Source organism: Lissotriton vulgaris, chromosome 2_1 (genome assembly GCF_964263255.1).
Source record: "Lissotriton vulgaris chromosome 2_1, aLisVul1.2, whole genome shotgun sequence".
NCBI classification, from domain to species: Eukaryota; Metazoa; Chordata; class Amphibia; order Caudata; family Salamandridae; genus Lissotriton; species Lissotriton vulgaris.
This window is the reverse complement of record NC_141687.1, coordinates 1,738,885,056-1,738,905,355: the sequence shown is the minus strand read 5'-3', so window position 1 is coordinate 1,738,905,355 and position 20,300 is coordinate 1,738,885,056. Positions and strand designations below refer to the sequence as shown.

Below are 20,300 nucleotides of genomic sequence, written 5' to 3'. Positions count from 1 at the left end.
TCCCAGTTCAGAACCTGGCTACATGCAAATTAGTCCGTCCCCGTCCCAGTGCATCATGGGAACAGGGCAAACCAAACTACCAAGCCAATTCTTTCACTGGGAAGGAAACAAGCTTCCGGGGACCGGTTTCTGGCATTACAGCCGTCATCGGCCCGGCTTCCTTGAATCCTGATGGTGCAATGAGCAAGGGACTCACATCTGAGTATACCCTTCCACGCTTATGGTGGACAAATTGATTCAGAAAAGGGGGTGGTGATGTACAGAGTTTCTGAATTAAGCAGAATACTCCTACCCAGTCAACAGATCAGGGCTTGATCCATCACCGTTTTTTAGCTCACTGCACCATCCCAGTTCAGAACCTGGCTACATGCAAATTAGTCCGTCCCCGTCCCAGTGCATCATGGGAACAGGGCAAACCAAACTACCAAGCCAATTCTTTCACTGGGAAGGAAACAAGCTTCCGGGGACCGGTTTCTGGCATTACAGCCGTCATAGGCCTGGCTTGCTTGAATCCTGATGGTGCAATGAGCAAGGGACTCACATCTGAGTATACCCTTCCACGCTTATGGTGGACAAATTGATTCAGAAAAGGGGGTGGTGATGGATTCAAGCAAGCCGGGCCGAAGACGGCGGAAATGCCAGAAACCGGTCCCCGGTAGCTTGTCTCCTTTCTGGTGAAGAATTGGCTTGGTAGTTTAGTCTGCCCTGTTCCCATGATGCACTGGGCCAGGGACAGACTGATTTGCATATAGCCAGGTTCTGAGCTGGGATGGGGCAGTGAGATAAATAACGGTGATGGATCAAGCCCTGATCTTTGGACTGGGTAAGAGTGGTCTGCTTAATTCAGACACTCTGTTCATCACCACCCCCTTTTCTAAATTATTCATAATCTGTCTGCACCAAGGGGGGCTTCCGTGAATGAGGCAATCGATGCAGGCGTTTGCAGTGTGAGGTATGCATCATTTGATGACGCAGTGGTAATGTTGAATCGCCTAGGCCCCGGTGCATTATTAGCAAAATCGGATATTGAATCCGCATTTAGGTTACTACCGGTGCATCCCCAAGATCAGCACTTGTTGGGTTTTGCATTACAGGGGAAGTACTACATGGATATGTGCATGCCGATGGGTTGTTCAATTTCGTGTGCCGATTTTGAAATGTTTAGCTCATTACTGGAGTGGTCATTCTCGAAGGCCTCAGGGCACCAACATGTGATGCATTATCTCGATGATTTCCTGTTTCTCGGCCCGGCGGGCTCTCGGGACTGTGCACGGGCATTGCAAGAATTCTGCGTGCTCATGCGGGGTTTCGGGGTCCTGTTGGCACCAGGTAAGACAGTGGGTCCAACTACCTCCCTGGAGTTTCTGGGTATTGAACTAGACTCCGTGGGGGGTTGTTTCCGTCTGCCGGCGGAGAAGATCGCCAAATTCAGGGCCTCCTTGTTGTGATGCCTTCGGAACGACAAGGTGACACTGCACCAACTACAGCAAACAGTGGGACAGCTGAATTTTGCACTGAGGGTTATACCGATGGCTCGCCCTTTCTCCCGATCCATTGCCCAGGCCATGGTTGGCCTCAAGGAGGGGCACCATCGTATGAGGCTGTCGGCAGAGGTTCACCAGGACATGCTCATTTGGCTGGCATTCCTGGCGGATTTAAACGGCCGGTTAGTCTGGAGCAAAGCCCCGGCCTCGTCAGCAGAATTAGGTTTATGGACCGACTCTGCGGGCAGTGTGGGGTATGGCGCGATCCTTGGTAACCGATGGTCGGCCCAGAAATGGCCAGCATGGTGGGAAACAAGTGGCTTGACGAGCAACATTGGTTTCCTAGAGTTATTCCCCATCTGGGTAGCGTTGTCTGCCTGGCCAGAGGAGTTCCGAAACCGCTCAGTGATATTTTGGTCAGATAACATAACCGTGGTTGAGTGCATTAACCAGCAGGCTGCACGCTGCAAGTGGATATTGCGATTGTTGAAAGAAATTGTGTTGAAATGCTTGCAGCTAAATGTACAATTCAGGGCAAAACATGTGCCAGGAGTACTGAATAATGCAGCTGATGCGCTCTCTCGTTTCAAAATGCAGGCATTCAGGGATTGTTTACCTTCAGCGGAGCTAGTGGCAGCGCCATTTCCCCGAAGCATTATGGCAAATTGGTGCCCCGGACTACAAAACCTCGTGGCAGCCAGTTTAGTGCCCAGGACAAGAAAAGCTTACGAAGGGGCGTTCCGCTCGTACTGCGCCTTTTTGGGCCCTGCATGGAAGCATAGATGGGGTCAGGAGGGGTCCTTTACCCAAGTTTTAGTGGCACTTCGTGAGGAGGGCCGGTCGGCAGCAACCGCCAGTCGGTATAAGGCTGCCATATCGTTTATGGCTCAGCTCCAGGGGATCAGGGACCCGACGGACTACTTTATAGTCAGAAAGGCGCTGCGCGGCTGGCGGCGCCTAGAGGGTCACAAAAAGGGTACCGGGCATCCAATAGGATTTGACAGGTTGACCGCGTTGTTGGTTAAACTAGAGGAGACATGTTCCTCACCTAGTGAGATTGTCCTATTCCGGGCAGCATTTGCATTGGCATTCTATGGGGCCCTGCGGGTAGGCGAACTGGTGGCTGCCAACAAAAGGGATACCGAGGGGGGTCTGCGCAGGGACCACATGCAAGTTAGGGGGGATTCCCTGCTGATCACAATAGTCAGGTCAAAGACAGATCAGGAGGCCCAGGGGAGAAGCATTGTGTTGCAGCGCGCTCCGGGTAGTCCCTGTTGTCCAGTGAGGCACGTTGAGGCCTACCTAAAACAAAGGGTGACGACGTGGGGGGGCCTTGCTGCAGCATGCTGACGGCACCCCGTTAATAAAGTTTCAGTTCCAGAGGGTGCTGGCGATCACGATCGCAGCTGCGGGCTTGAACCTGGGTGATTTTGGAACTCATTCGTTCAGGATAGAGGCTGCTACAGAAGCGACGGCCTGGGGTCTGCGGGCAGACAATGTTAAACAATTGGGGCGCTGGTCTTCAAATTGTTTCTAACGTTACGTGCGGATGCACATGTTGTAATTTACTGAAGAAGTGCACTCACGCTTGTTGTCTTTTGTTTGGATTACAGTTTCACGAGCCTGTGACGCAGGGCGGAAATTGGGACCGGCCCAGTATCAGCTAACCACCACTTCAGGAACAAGGAATGGAAGACGAGTGGTCTGGGTCGTGGGCCACTCATACGTGAGGTGTGCCGCAGACATATTCAGGGCAGGTGATGCGATCCACACATTTGAGGAATATGGTTTCAGGGTGTCCTTCCATGGGAAGGGCGGTTTGGGTATTGACCGACTGCAAAGTTTTGTGGGAGAATTGTTAGGGCGGCACAGGTCACCGCCATCAGTAGTCATAGTGCACATTGGAGGCATTGACTTAGTGAGGTTGGGCAGACGGGCTTTAATTGAACACATACTTTCAGCAGTTAGTTGGTTAGCAAAGACACTCCCGAGGTGCACGTTAGCTTGGTCACACATGATTCCGAGGAGGGTATGGAGGGGTGGGCGGTCCACGGCAGCGTTGAACCATTCGGTAAAGAGGGTCAACAATAAAATGGAGAAATTGTTTCGCTCTGCTCATCTTCAAAGCATACCTCACGGGTGCACCTGGGGGGATCACTGTTATGCAGACGATGGGGTGCACCGGTCCAGGGTGGGGAATGACTTATTGATAGGAGACATGATAGCTTGGCTAGTGGGATTGAGGAGACATGACCTATAGGAGTAGTGGGGGGGCCAGATAGTCGGTCAACTATCTGGCCTGTGGCGGTAAGGTCATGATCGGTGAGCAGTGATTTTAAGGTCCCTAGTGGGGGCGCCACCCATTATGGATGGGAGCACCCGGGGGGAGGCAGCCATTGGCCCCTCCCATGGGGGGGCGGCACCCATTACTATTGGGATCGCCCAGGGGGAGACGGCCATAGGCCCCTCGCAGGGGGAGACGGATATATGCCTCTCCCACGAATTTCCCGGGGGCCGGATATCCGCTTCGTCGGAAGAGAGTGCGGGGGAAGGGGGGGAGTCCACACTGTCCTTCTTATGGATACCCCGCACATTTTGTTTCATATTTTAATAAATACGGCCGGGGGGGTCGCGAGGCTCCCCTGCCTTCCAAAAGTTCTAACTGTGTCTGTCTCCTACTGTTGGGATTGGTGGTGGAAGGGGTGGCGGGCATCCCGGACCATATGGAAAGGGGAGACCTCTCAGTCACCCCAAACGAATGGCTGGGTGCCCCGATCGCCCGGGAAACCTTTGCAGGCGGGGGGCGTGTCCCCGGCCGGTATGCCCAAAGTGGCGTTGTTGGAGCACGCCCCCGCCGCCTAAGAGGGTTGTCCTAACACCCGCCGGAAGTCCGTGCACTTTTGGGCGGGATGGGGAGGCTGACCCGCCTTCCCGCTGCAAGATAAGAGGTGCGGGAATCCAGGCAGGCGTCCTCTTGTTCCTGCGCTCTGAAGGCTGCACCACTCGTCGCTCGTGAGCCCTCAAGGGAACAAGCTGCAGTTTTTCGACCCACCCACCAGCCCCTGCTGCAGAAGTTTGGGAATAAAACAAAGTTCTGATTCGCAATTGATTTTGATGCATAAACGTCTTGTTTAGGCCGTTTTCTCCCATCATAGATTGATTCCAAGAGTCTGTATGCAACTGAATACTTGTCTATAGGCCTTTTTTCCTTTGTAGAAGTGTAATGAACTGTATGCAATAAAATCGTTTCTCTGTTATAGGACCTTTTCTCCTTAGTAGCAATTTTTATAGTATGTGGATACTATCTCAGGACGTCTGCTCGACAAGGGCGGGAGTAGCAGTGAGGGATATATCTAGCTGTAATGTAAGATTAAGCATAGGTTTTTTCCCACTAGTAGGTAACTAAGGGCCCGATGTAGGTAAATCTACATTTACCACTTCATAAATACCGAATCATACCGAATCGGTATTTATGAAGTGGTAAATTAGAGGGGGGGAAATGTAGGTATTTCAGATTTGGTAAATACCGAATCTGTAAGATTCTGTATTTACCGATTCTGTAAATACCGATTCGGTATCCCCCATTGCTTCCTATGGGCCTTGAAGCCCATAGGAATCAATGGGCACTACTGAATCGGTAATTACCGATTCGGTAATTACCGATTTGTGCAAGGGTGCAGGGGGTGTCACTTTGACACCCTCTAGCACCCCCAAAACAGGCATGTGAGCCATGTGGCACACAGACATGCCCTAAGGGCATGTCTGTCTGTCACATGGCATAGGTGTGCATGCACACATGTGCATGCACACCTGGATTCGGTATTTTAACACCCAATTGGATTGGGTGTTAAAATACCGAATCTGAAGGGCCTGTGGGACCGAAAGTAGTCCCACCTACATCCCAAATTTACAAATCGGTAAAATTACCGATTCGGTATTTTTGCGATTCGGTAATTTTACCGAATCGGTAAAATACCGACTCGGACAAAAAAAGGTCCCCTACATCTCAGTAGGCCAAATACCGGTCGGAAACGGCTGAAATCGGCCGTTTCCGACCGGTATTTGGTACCTACATCGGGCCCTCTCTGTCGTATTTATTTAGTCTTAGGTCGGGCGGTAAGGTCATGATCGGTGAGCAGTGATTTCAAGGTCCCTAGTGGGGGCGCCACCCACCATGGATGGGAGCACCCGGGGGGAGGCGGCCATTGGCCCCTCCCACGGGGAGGGGGGCGGCACCCATTACGGATGGGATCGCCCAGGGGAAGACGGCCCTAGGCCCCTCCCAGGGGGAGACGGATATATGCCCCTCCCACGAATTTCCCGGGGGCCGGATATCCGCTTTGGCGGAAGAGAGTGTGCGGGGGAAGGGGGGGAGTCCACGCTGTCCTTCTTACGGATACCCCGCACGGGAACTCAGACTATCTTAAGATGGCGCCGAGTGAAAGGGGGCCCCATGACAAGGGAAGTTACAGTTGGCTACGAGGGTAAAGCCCTCTGCGCATGCGCCACTCACACGAGAGGGCGGAAATTTGGTGATAAAGATCTGACACCGGTTAAGACCTTGCCGTTGGCCCCTAACGATAGGATGTACAAAATTTGTGTGCAATGCATTATGTCATGATGTTAGATTCGGTTAGGAAAATCTTTGTATTAGAGATTTGTTAAGGTTAGCCTGGATACCTGTCTTCATCAAGTGTAATGAAAGTTGAATTTTGTACATGATAAATGAAATGTTTTAATTTAAAGTTTTACATTTTGTTTCATATTTTAATAAATACGACCGGGGGGTCGCGAAGCCCCCCTGCCTTCCAAAAGTTCTAACTGTGTCTATCTCCTACCATTGGGATTGGTGGTGGAAGGGGTGGCGGGAATCCCGGACCATGTGATTCCTGGGAGTGATCACAGTGTATGGCAGGAGGTTCAAATTCTGTCTTGGCAGAAGCAAGGGCAGGCCACTAGCCAGAACACAGAGAAGCTGGGGTAACCAGGTGAAGAACCTCTAAGGTAGCCATGTGGGTGCATGCCTTATCATCCTTGACCCAAAATTCATGTCAGTAGTGAGTGGATTCATTGCTTGACACCAAACAAGACATATTAGGGGGTACCTTAATGAAACTGACAACCTTGGGTTTGCCCTGGTGATAGCCCATATTATTCTATGGACTGTCTATCACTTATAGTATTCCTTATTTTTGAAGGCCACTATAGGGACATATAAGCTGTCAATTACTTGCACACCCCTTTAATATAATGCATCCTGCCTCCTGGGCTTTAGGAGTCTTCCTTAGGGAAGAGGGCAAAGTCGAAATTGAGCAGTTTATACTATTTCTGCAGTCTGCAATGGCATATCTGCTCTTAGTGGTTTACTTGGGTCACTTAAGGTGGCACAAACAGTGCTGCAAACTCTGGAGACGCCTTTATCACCTATGTTCTGGATACCCCTGGTACCCTGTACTAAGGACTTATAAGGGGGGAGGATAAAGTTCTTGTCAATTGGGGCTGCCAATTTACATATAACAGTATTAGGGAGAGCACACTGGCACTGGGGGCTGGTTAGTAGGCTTAAGTGCACTGTCAGAGTTGAAAACCAGCATCTGGTAGTCTAAATGGGGGCAAAAAGTGAGAGGACATCTGCAAACAGCCCTGTTTCATTACACCAGCCCTACAAATGTAATGTTCATTCACTTCACATAACTTGTGCTGACATCACTGAAAATTGGGCACACAAACAAGAACTTGCATATGTATCCACAGTGTACTCCTCCCAAACAACTTCATCAATCTGTTTCTAACTGAAGTATATCTTACAGAAGATTTCACTACCACTCTGAAGGCATCTCAGACAGATACAAAATACTATGCCATAGAGTACCCAACCTGTGAGGGGAGGTAGTCATGCGGTCAGAAAAGGCACACATAAGCACATAAATCAGACTTACTTTCATCCTCGAGCTTCAGTTCCTCCTACTGCTGATCTACTCAAATAATCTGCCATTCTTCTAATATTACCAATGTGTAATCCCCAGATTTGTTTTATAGACACTCTCACAGACTGAATGGCCAACATCATCCTCGACTATACTTGAAAACCAACTTCAAGGAATTTCAATATATGTTTTGATGTTCACAAGTAGTCAGTAAAACAATCAGTGATAATTATTGACCACAAACCTGGAAAGCCTGCATCTGAAACAACATGCCAAGGCGTTACCCCATTCAGCAGGCCAGATCCTAGCTGCTGGTTCCAGCATATTTAATCTCCTGAGAGTAACTGCTGCATTGCCAAAGTCCTCTGCAGCCTGCTCAGACTGAAAGCACAACGATCAAACCTCTACTCAAAAAACTTGAACGGCTCAACCTCTTGAACTGCATACTGTTGAGCTGAATTGGAATGAAAACAATATGTAGAATCGCACAACCTATACCAGGTCCAAGTAAGATTCAGAAACATGAGGAGAATGGAATATGGCTTTACATCAAAATGAAACCAACTGAAGAAAATCAAGTTCAACAATAACACACAGATCCTCATTCTGTTTTACCTGCTAGCAGCCCAATACATGGTGAGATACTGCGCCATCGTAAACAGACTTGGCAAGCAGGAAATAATTGCCCATAAACCTTATGGGGCAGATTTATGAGGCCCTTGCGCCACGTTTACGCCACTGTTGCGTCACGCAAGGCGGCGTAAACGTGGCGCATCCCTACGAACGATTTACAACGTGACGCATCTAGGCAGATGCGTCACGTTGCAAAGCCCTGCGCCGCTTGTGGGCGTTCCGGCGCAGGGTGGGCGTTCCGGGGCAGGTGCGCCTCGCAAAAGTGGCTGAGTGAAATCTATGAGATTTCACTCAGTCACTTTTAAGTCAATGCTGCGTCAAAAGCCTGCGCCTGCTTGAAGCAGGCGTACGTCTTGACGCAGCATTGTTAAAATGGGGCACCCCCGAGCCTTGCTGGAGCTGCATCGCGCTTGCGACGCAACTCCAGCAATGCGACACATTTCCGGCACAGATGCGTCACGCATCTGTGCCGTTTTTGCACCATGGCTGGCGGAGCTGTGGCGCACTGTGGCGCATGTTAACTGGCGCATCCCTGGGGATGCGCCAGTTAACATAAATCTGCCCCTATATGTTCGTACTTTATTGCATATAAAGTCTTCTGTGAGGTTCCACAAGGCTCAGTCCTATGCCTTCTTGTGCCATACATGTCATCACTGATTGCAGTGATCCACTGTTGATATGAGGGTGACACACAAAAATAATCTTTCACCACAATCTATTAAAGACCTTCCCAACATAAAAGACTGCATAGCATAAAAGGACATTCACCATAACCATCTTAGCCAAAAGACACTAATTTATTTATTTATGGGTTTATACCGCGCTTGAATCGACTCCCGAAGGAGTATCTCTGCGCCAAACGCCAATGACAGATGGAACAAGACAAAAGGGCAATCCAAAAAGAAGGGTGCTAACACTGGAACAGGAAGGTTTTCAGCTTTTTCCTGAAAGTTAGATGGTCAGAGCACTGCCTAAGTACAAATGGGAGTTTGTTCCAAAGTCCTGGACCAACAGAAGACAAGGCTTTACCGCCCTGTCTAGACTTCTTCACAGTAGGTACTTGAAGAAGAAGCTGATTGGTGGATTTAAGGGTACGGGCAGGGTTGAATGGAATTAATTTTTCTGCCAGATAGGAAGGTCCTAAGCCGTGCAGCCCCTTATGGACGACACAGCAGGTCTTAAACTTTAACCTTTGGCGAATAGAAAGCCAGTGTAATTTTGCTAAAAGGGGTTTTGAAGGGGATCTAGGAGGGGCATTTAGGACCAGTCTTGTAGCGGTGTTCTGTACCACTTGAAGTCTGCCAATTATACCATTGTTAGCCGATGCCAACAGCCCGTTACAATAATCCAGGCGGCTGAGCACCAAGGCCTGCACCAACGTTTTTCTCGTGGTATCTGGAAGGAGAGGAAACACTTTACGAAGGAGCCCTATAACATGAAAGCAGGCTCCCACAATGTTATTTCCATGCTCCTTTAGAGACAAATCCTGGTCCAGTCGCACCCCAAGATTCTTCACCACCTGCTTAGGTGTGGGAACCGGGCCTAAATCGGATGGCCACCAATCAGGGGTCCACAATATTTTGGCTTCCCCAAAGAGCATGACCTCAGTCTTCCCCACATTACACTGTAGGAAGTATGAGGTCCTCCACTGGGCGACCACCTTCATACCTTCGGAGAATGATTTTATTGTCTCGGAGGTAAGAGATTTGAATGGAAAAAGGAGCTGAGTGGCATCAGCATAAGGCACTGGGATGAAGCCAAACGCTCTCATGATCCTAGCCAGGGGGGCCATATAGATGTTAAAAAGAGTGGGGCTCAGACATGAGCTCTGTGGCACCCCCTTGGTAATCTCTACCTCCGCTGAACGAAACGGCCCCAAGTTGACACTTTGATTGCGGTCGGACAGATATCTCTGCAGCCAGGCCAAGGCCACACTCGTAAGCCCAATCTCTGCAAGACGTTCGAGCAAGATGTTATGAGATATAGTATTGAACGCTGTTGATAAATCCAATAGCACCAGGACTATCGAATGTCCCTTGTCCTGGTACATGCGGAGATCGTCTGTTACTGACAGCAGAGCCGATTCAGTGCTCAATTCGGCCTGAAGCCGGACTGAGAGTAGTCCAGGCTTCCCGTGCATTCGATAAAGCTCGATAGATGTTTATTAACGTGCTTCTCCGTAAGCTTACTCAAATACGGGAGCAGAGATATAGGCCTGGGGTTGGACAGGTCTGACCAAGGAATGGAGGAGTTCTTTCGAATGGGTCTCACCAGTGCCTTCTTCCACTCCAGTGGCACTTGGCCCTCAGCCAGCGAGAGGTTGACAAGGCGCTGGATCACAGGACCGAGCGTCTTGCCCACCACCGGCATGACTCTGGCAGGAATATTATCTGATGGGCAGCCACTCTTGATTCAGCCGATAAGGTCCTCCACCTCATTCAAAGAGATAGCGGAGAACCCAGTAAGCACTCCAGAGTTGTCAGCGTTCTTAACCTGAGGCAATGTCATAAGACTGCTGGTGGAAGAGTTGGAGTCAGTGATTTTCTCATAATTCCTGTCTATCTTATTGGTGAGATAATGGGAAATATCGTTACATAATTATTGTGAAGATGAATCGGAACTTTCGCAAGCCACCGGTTTTATAAAAGTTTGCAGGATCTGATACAGGGCCTTGGGAGCATTACCTGCCGCCGCAAGTTGTGAAGCAATATGATTTTTGCATGCTGCTCTAATTGCCTTATGATAGGAAGTCAGAGCCATCCAGTAACAGATTCTGTCGGCCTCCAGGTGAGATGATCTCCAGACCTTTTCCAGCTTCCTACAGGTCCGCTTGAGAGACCCCAAATAATCAGAAAACCAGACTTCCTGCCTTTGTGCGGGCGTGGTTTATAGAGTTTCAGGGGAGCGATGGTTTCCACCACCTTGTGGATAGCACAATTAAATTTCAATAGGGCCATCTCAATGTTCTCTTTGGATATGAGGCTAGGCTCTACAAACCGATCAACAAAGGGAGAGACAGGGTTCAGAGGCACTCTTAGTCCCCAATCAATAGATACACAAACAAAGGAAGAGTGTCCGTCAGTGAGGCGTGGGTGTGATCAGGATAGCACGTATTAATATGAGGCCAGCTGTAGTTGGTCAATACACTGGGCTAACTTTCTAGAAAAAACAAATTATTTCTTCAAGAAACCCTCACTCACCCTAGTGGTGACATGCTTCATCATCGGGTCCACTCGGGAGATCGAGTACCTCCCGAGTGTGCTACGACGCCAGGAGACTGCGGAGCGGGTTGTTGTGAGAGTGAATGTGAAAAAGAAGGTGTAGTTAAAAATGTCAGAGGTTGTCCCAAAAAATCATTTATTCGCTGGTCAACTTGACATATTAAAATTAATGCTATGTGCAGGGAAACTATCCACAAGAAATACAGGTGTTTCCCTGTTAGGGGAAGGTCAACATGTTTCTGCCCTTTAAGTGTGTGAGTTTACAGGGCTTTCGTCAGGACCAGTAAGTGGGTGTTACCTCAACAGGTATAGGCGCGCTAAGGCCTACCCTGCTGTAGGTGTGAAAGTTAAAAACAGTGGCACTATGTGTAAAAAAGTGCGTGAAAATACAAACCAAAGGCTGGGGATTTACCTCAGTTGCGAGGAGCCCAAAAGTCTGCAGGTAGGTAAAAGACAGACAGACAGACAAGACACGAAACACACAAATGAGCAAATGGTCATTGATGATCACGGTTTTGCCATGCAACTTTAGGTGTGGCGTGATACGTGCTATCAGACCTATCAATGGCCGTGGTCAGTAGGAGGAGATCACGTTGTAGAGTGGAAGTTGTGCCCAAGAACGATGGTGATGGGCCTCAACTAGGGCCAAGGTAGTGTGACCTGGCGCTTTTAAAATGGAGTGGTAAATGCCACGTGGGCTTGCAGTGCTAAGTCCGGCCGTGTGGGCAGCCCAGTGGGCTGTCCATAATAGTAACATTACCTATGGTAAGAGTATCGGGAATATTCCCCGAAGAGTGAATGTAATATACCAAGGCTACGTGATAGTAATGCGCAGCCCTGCTGGCCGTGAATTAGAGAGCTTAAGGTGGCACACTAATTGAAAAAAACGGTGGCAGAGTCCTCACTTGTATTCAGTATGAACCACGCCCCATAGATTCAGAGGGGGGGTGGGAGCGACAATGGCACACCCTGTCAGGGTAAAAATAGAAACACACACAAAGGAGAGTTCAAGAATAGTAGGCAGAAGCTCACACACAAACACTTAGCTTGTACAGAAGTCTGGTCGCTTGTACATACGCCCGCAACGCTCAGCACCCTCTCGGCACCTAGCTGTCCCCGCTGGATCTCGTGGATCACGAGCGAGGGACGAGCCCGGCGCTAAGAGAGGGAGGCGTCGGGACGCAGTCCAATCACGAGCCTAGAGTAGAACGAGGCTTGGGAAGCAAGCCTCGCGTAGTCGCGTAGAGAACTCTGTCGCGCGCTGGTTGAAAAAGAGGCATAGAACGCTTGCACTGACTCCCTCTCTTAGCGCCGGGCTCGTCCCTCGCTCGTGATCCACGAGATCCAGCGGGGACAGCTAGGTGCCGAGAGGGTGCTGAGCGTTGCGGGCGTATGTACAAGCGACCAGACTTCTGTACAAGCTAAGTGTTTGTGTGTGAGCTTCTGCCTACTATTCTTGAACTCTCCTTTGTGTGTGTTTCTATTTTTACCCTGACAGGGTGTGCCATTGTCGCTCCCACCCCCCCTCTGAATCTATGGGGCGTGGTTCATACTGAATACAAGTGAGGACTCTGCCACCGTTTTTTTCAATTAGTGTGCCACCTTAAGCTCTCTAATTCACGGCCAGCAGGGCTGCGCATTACTATCACGTAGCCTTGGTATATTACATTCACTCTTCGGGGAATATTCCCGATACTCTTACCATAGGTAATGTTACTATTATGGACAGCCCACTGGGCTGCCCACACGGCCGGACTTAGCACTGCAAGCCCACGTGGCATTTACCACTCCATTTTAAAAGCGCCAGGTCACACTACCTTGGCCCTAGTTGAGGCCCATCACCATCGTTCTTGGGCACAACTTCCACTCTACAACGTGATCTCCTCCTACTGACCACGGCCATTGATAGGTCTGATAGCACGTATCACGCCACACCTAAAGTTGCATGGCAAAACCGTGATCATCAATGACCATTTGCTCATTTGTGTGTTTCGTGTCTTGTCTGTCTGTCTGTCTTTTACCTACCTGCAGACTTTTGGGCTCCTCGCAACTGAGGTAAATCCCCAGCCTTTGGTTTGTATTTTCACGCACTTTTTTACACATAGTGCCACTGTTTTTAACTTTCACACCTACAGCAGGGTAGGCCTTAGCGCGCCTATACCTGTTGAGGTAACACCCACTTACTGGTCCTGACGAAAGCCCTGTAAACTCACACACTTAAAGGGCAGAAACATGTTGACCTTCCCCTAACAGGGAAACACCTGTATTTCTTGTGGATAGTTTCCCTGCACATAGCATTAATTTTAATATGTCAAGTTGACCAGCGAATAAATGATTTTTTGGGACAACCTCTGACATTTTTAACTACACCTTCTTTTTCACATTCACTCTCACAACAACCCGCTCCGCAGTCTCCTGGCGTCGTAGCACACTCGGGAGGTACTCGATCTCCCGAGTGGACCCGATGATGAAGCATGTCACCACTAGGGTGAGTGAGGGTTTCTTGAAGAAATAATTTGTTTTTTCTAGAAAGTTAGCCCAGTGTATTGACCAACTACAGCTGGCCTCATATTAATACGTGCTATCCTGATCACACCCACGCCTCACTGACGGACACTCTTCCTTTGTTTGTGTAGGCTCTACAAACACCTTCTTAAAAGTCTCCTGGGACATTTTGTGCCATTGTCTCCGCCACAGGGGTAGGGGCACTGGTATACTAAGGGGCCTGTCCAAATTGGACATTGCAAATTCTAAAATAGAATGGTCTGTCCAGTGAACCTGCTTAGGGGGGTGGCATACAATCTTCGGTGAGTTGGAAAAAATAAGGTCTAGCGTATGTCCTGCCCAATGGGTGGGGCCAGTGTTTTGCTGTATCAGACCTAGTGGTAAAAGATCTGCCAGCAAGGCCAGGGCTTCAGCACTATCCTGCCTTTCACTATGGATGTTAAAGTCTCCCAGATGTAGAAAATCCCTTCCTGGGTAAACATGTGGGGCCAATGCTTCCACTAGTGAGACGGGAAAATTTGTACAAGGGCCAGGGGGCGATACACCAAGGCTAGTCCTTGACTAGATATTAATCTTAAAGATCATCAATTCCATATCCGAGGTGCAGCATTGCTCCAATATAGAAATTTTAATGCCAATTCTATGGACTATGGCTATACCACCACCCGTCTTAATGGGACGATCCAATCTAACTATTTTGTACCCTTCAGGGATCCCCAGGGTAATGGCAGGAACCAAGTGAGGTTTGAGCCACGTCTCAGTTAAAAAACATAGGTCAGGTTGTTGCATAGAAATAAGGTCCCACACCTCTGCATGATGTTTGGGCAGGGATCTAATGTTACAGAGCAAATTACTCCATCCAGATTGGACATTATAACCAGCCCCAAAGGTCATACTATGTGGATAGTAGGCATCGTCATCAAATTGCGCCTGAAACTGACAGTGCAGACAAGAGAATGGCGCTTCCAGAAGGGACCCCACCTCCCTAACACAGCCCGATCGTGGAGCACTTTGTAGGTCTAGTAATGTTTGAGATGAGTAACTGACCCGCTTAGAAGTACAGCAACCTCTGTCTGCCGATGTAGGGGTCATGGCCCCTGGCCCCGTCCGGGCGCAGACGGGCTTCTCTTTGGCTTGTCTTAGGCGCGTCCTTAGGCGCTCCCCTGCACTCGGCCGCTGCGCACTCCTGACGACGAGAAGGCTAAATAGCCATTCCGTCCGGCAGCTAGAACACTAACCGCTCCAGTGGGCGGAAGCACCTGGCTCTCCCTGTCCCGCCCTCCGCTCAACAGTACTAGCTACTGAGTCGGACCGGGGCGGGCAGGATGAAAGATCGAGCACAGGCTTCCTCGGTAAGTGTCAGCCCCCTTTAGTTCCCCACAATCACTTGAGTAATAGTGAGCAATTTAAAACACAAACATAATGCACAGTTCAAGTACAAGCAATCTGCATGTCAATGATTAAAAAAAAGAGACACTACATTTTAAAATATTTCAATGCGGGAACTCAGAATAAATCTGAGCAGCAGCACCCTAAAGTGATGCCCAATGTCTGTCGCAGAGCGTGAAGCGGGTCGGGGAGACACTGCCACTGTCGCTCCCTAATCTATCACTTTAACCCCGCATCAATTATTTAGTGAAAATATACCTCTACCTTCTCCACTTATAGCATCACAATTAACCAACCTGTCCATCATTCGATGGTTATTTCTTCAGAAACACTCATAAATCCTCCAGGCCAAATATCAAAAATCTTTCCCACCTGTTGCCTTCAGTCAAACCAAGAACCTTCTCTCGCCATATCCTTTATCAAAAGAGAATGTTTTGGATACATGTGTTTCTCTATTTTAGCAGTGGTTCTATGGGATTAAATCCCACATTATCAATACAAGACCACCTATCATCCATTAAAACCTGTCTTTTGAACGCAAACAACATAAATTCATTCAAGAGGGTGCAAAAACACCAGAGCAAATTATTCTAGGCACTTTACCACCACATTATGCGGCAGTTGACAGCATGGCCTGTCATTCCAGGCCCTATCACACTCTCCTGCCACAAGAACCCATATAATGATAAAAAGTACCACTCTTCTCTCCTTTGTTTGTTTGAAAAGAAATTCACACACATGCACATTTTGATATAATCAGAACTTTTGATAGTAAAAGATGCATTATTGGCTTAATCCCACGCCTTATTATAGCAGACGCCATCATGGCACTGTATCAGCACCAGCTAGATACAAACATACAATAATATACAATTTGTTTTGCACCACCGTATTCTGTTACAACATACTTGGATATGTTTAATGTGCTATCAATACTATTGGAGCTTAAGCTTGCCTCTATTGGCCTCAGTTTGAGCTGAGTAGACTCAAGAATCCTAGCTGCTAACGCGTGCTATGTCAACAAAGCCAACGTGAAGTTGTTCAGGCAAATGTACCTAACTGGTTCCATCAGTAATGAATCAATGTATTTTACAATGCAAAGAAGAAGCTCACAAGAATTCACATGTCCCTCGTTTTCATGGAAGGATGACACCTTGCAATTATTTGCAGAAGCTACTTTCATCAGTTCATGCAGGGGGGTAGCTTGAGAGGGGGTGTCTGTGGTGTGACACCCCCAAATAAATGCGTTCGCGACTTGGTAGTTGGGTTTGGCCCCAGAGTCGGGTCTACTATCTCCTGTCTTATTTTCTTGTTGAGAACCAAGAATAAAAGACAAAACAGTGATTTTTGATGCCAATGTGGGACAGAAAGAGAGAGAGAGCTAAAGAGACAGATATACCCATCTAGGTTGAATTTCAAAATGTGAAAACCAGATCACCTAGAACCAGTAGCAGCTTCCCTGCTTATGCAAATTGTGTGATCCTAGGCAAATATTGTGTTACGCAGTTTTTTTTATCATCACATATTGGCACACTTTTAATACTTGAGTTCAGGATGTGCGATGTACAAGCACCTCTAATATTTGATTTCATTGACTACAACAATGTTCCATCTGTAAAAATAATCTAGGCCACATTTAGGACTTATTTACCTACAGACTTTTCTCTTAGTTCACTATTGACATTGTCGTAGCCGTAGCCATAAATGTTTCTAAGAACTATCACTTATATTAAATGTATTTATGGAGTGAGATACTCTGCTGTACTAAGGTGAAATGTTTCAGCATTTTAAATAATACACTTGTTTGCATATTAAACAGATTGTATAATATTTTCCATTATGTTTGTTACACGATATACATGCAAAATGTTTTCTCAGCTCATGCATGGATTTTTAAATTGATTTGCCTGTGTGCCGTGCTCTATTTGAGAGTCGGGCTTAGTACATGGGACTGTCAGTCCCTTGACAAAAGAATTTGTAGAAGGCGAAGACTAGAATTATGGAGTCCTACCCACATCACTGATTTGACAACTCTTAATTTGTGCTACAAGGCTTCTTGTAGAGATGAATAAGAGTGCATGTAGTGAAAATACATTTACTATAAGTGACCCCAGGGCAGGGACTTCAGGCCATTGTGTTGTATGTGACTGTAGTCATGGGTTCCTGGGGAGAACTACCAGACCAAGCCATGACGGACAAAGCGTAGATTCAGTAGGTTGTTTGGGGTGGGGGGGTCACACCTCAACTGCATTCTTGCTTTGGTAATTGGGTCTTAAGGCCCTACTTCGGATGGCTTTCACTAAGTGCGTACTTTGGAACATGATCTTCAATAGCTATACTGATCGGTTTACCAAAAAAGTAGTTAATCTGTACCCATAGAAGTACCCCTTGAATGGGTGCTAATTTAGGATTTGTTAGAATTCACAGACATTGGCAGTAAATAGGGTTGAAAAGCTGTACCAGTCTTAAGTTTCCAGGCACACTACTGGCACTCAAACACCTGAAAGGTGATAGGATGAATGCTTGCAAATGGTCTGGCCAGGGGCAATATCTCACAGAGCTTCCAAACCCATTGTTGTTAACCTACAGTGCCACTTTAGACAGATTCCCTCCTAATGCAAATCAGTACTTACCCTGTTCCTTATGGAAACAGCCCATCCTGAACCTTGGTCATCTCTTCTATCCTCCCAGCAACCCGCTACCTATTTATTTGAGATTTTTGTGATTCACACCCCTCAGATCTCACTGGCTGCCTTGCATAGCTTCGTAACATTGCATTTCTTTGTTTTCACTGCTCCTAGTACAACGAAGAATGCATCTCTGGATGTGTGTGCCCAGACGGACTTGTATCTGATGACCATGGTGGCTGCATCCCTGAGGTCGAGTGTCCATGTGTGTATGGAGAATCATTCTACAACTCTGGGCATGTTCTGAGCATCCTCTGCAATACCTGGTATGACCCTAGGAATACTTTGCCTGATTTGATATAATATCTTTTTTTTCATCAAAGCATTGCATTTTACTTAGTGTTCAACAACAAATTGTAACACATACTCATCCAGAATATATGATTTGTAAATATGTTTGACTTATTTAATGGAATATTTGCTAGAAGAAAACGAGGACAGGACTGAATTCGGTTGTATAGGGCAATATGACAGAGCCTGTTGCTTGAGGTGATAATGTCAATTTTTGAAGATTGTGAACTTGCAGGGTCCAAGAGTCTTTTGGAATGAAAAGGTACCCTTGTGACTGATATCTTCAACAACTGTCTATGTAATAAGTGTCTTTGACTTCAGAGAAAACATTAGTTTTTGTACCCAAGTCAGTTAGTTCTAGTAATCTTAAGAAGCCTAAGTTAAGACACATTTAGAAGAAAATGAAAGGTCACAAAGTTTAAATGTCAGAAGCACATGTGCTCAGGAAACACGGAGAGAGAAAAGGCCTGAGGATCAAGCAGATGGTTCTCTGTTCATCAAGGTGGCAGAGGTAATGTCGTCCTCCTACCATCTGAAAAACTTAGAGATGCCCTCCTATCAGACACGTCATCTTGGTTTCTTAAAAGGAACAGCCATCACTGAGGTTTCCTTCAAGGTACAAAAGGGTTGGTGGATGGCAGCCATCAGTTTTAACTGGCCTCCATAAAATCTTCTGAATATTTCTTTTTTCAGAAAGAAACTTAGAAAGTGGGAGTTTGTTTCTAAAGAACAAAAAACTAATCATGTTTGCACCCTGCACGTTTCTACCAGGATCCTAGGTTCATTGTTTTTCCTGTCCCTCACTGCCAGGTTTAACCTGACAGTGAGGGACAGAAAAATGAACATTAAACCGTCCACCATAAATAGGGCAGCGGTCTGAACTCCTTCATCTTCCCTAGTTCATCTCGATATCTGATTAAGTTTTCTGTCGATTTTGTAGACAGAAGCTTATGGCCCCAGGTCTCTAAATGAGGCAGGCAGACCAAGAGTTTGCCAGGGTATTAGTACCCTCTTTCCGCCAAACTCTAAATCATGCCCACAGTCGAGTTGTAAAATCCCCACACATTTCTCTCACCCACCATAACTACTTAATGTAGATGTCATTATAAACCATTGTTAATCCAATTCTTCTGCGGCTCCAAACATAGTTGCATTAATACCTATTTATGCAGACCAGAAGAGAGAAACATTCTTTGCACTCCGTTTCTTGGTAGACAGACAGACAGAAAGTTCACTCCTGTACCTGAGACATAACATGTTTCATACAAACTGAGAATTCATAGCTGTCCAAGGTGCTCAATGTAGGACCTGAACCAACTTTCTGTTTCATAATTGAGACTGGCTAAAGCTTTTCCAGTGCGTTTTAGTCGTCACCTGAAGTCCTGTATGTTATTCATGGTGTCCCCTCATCAGGGCCACTAATGGCTGGCCAGAAGATCATCTTGATCAATTCTAATGGTTGGGTTGCCCCCTGCTAAGTGGTGTTGACGTCAGCCTGACGATTGAGGCTCTGATCTTTGCTAGCTCAGAAACCTTACAACATATTGTTTGCTAAAGAGCTACTATCCACAACTAATTTGCTGAATTTAAAACCCCAAATTACTGGTATTGATTTGATCTTGTTATGCATAACTTAAAATGAGAAATCATTTTGTTAATGCATATTGTAGAGGTTTCATTGGTAAATAGTTGATGGTTATTGTAAAAGGTATAGCAAAAAATTGGTGAAGTGAATGTGTAGTATCACATCTTTGTATTAGCTTCAGTGCAGTAGATATGCAAGCCAAATAATGAAACAGACCAACAGACAACCTTGAGCAATATTTCACACAATATACAGTGCCATTTCGAAGACAGGGCAGCCTTATACTGACCCTGTGACTTGTAAAGCAAACTGTCTAAGTACACCTTTTTTTGGAAGGTCTCATGTGCTTGTAAATCTGTTTTCATCCAGCACCTGCATCAACAGAACCTGGAGCTGCACAAATAACTCCTGCCCCATGAACTGCAATGTCTACGGCAATGGACACTTCCGAAGCTTTGATGGCACAAGTTTTGACTTCACCAGTGAATGTGATTACATCTTGACTCAGGTACCCATCAATAAGCTCCCCCCAAGCACTTACATGCTCTGCTGTAAAAGGCTATTTTCAGATCTGAATT

The 20,300-nt window shown here is 47.1% G+C and overlaps 1 protein-coding gene across 1 annotated transcript in view; it reads left to right on the top strand.

Moving 5' to 3' along the window:
- The window catches only part of LOC147733211 (mucin-5B-like), a 1,334,855-nt gene that overhangs the window by 703,392 nt on the left and 611,163 nt on the right, over nucleotides 1-20,300 (top strand). Inside the window, exons 13-14 of the mRNA XM_086956056.1 lie at nucleotides 17,961-18,112; nucleotides 20,092-20,230. Coding sequence (XP_086812182.1) covers nucleotides 17,961-18,112; nucleotides 20,092-20,230 — 291 coding nt within the window. The remainder of the gene's footprint in view (nucleotides 1-17,960; nucleotides 18,113-20,091; nucleotides 20,231-20,300) is intronic.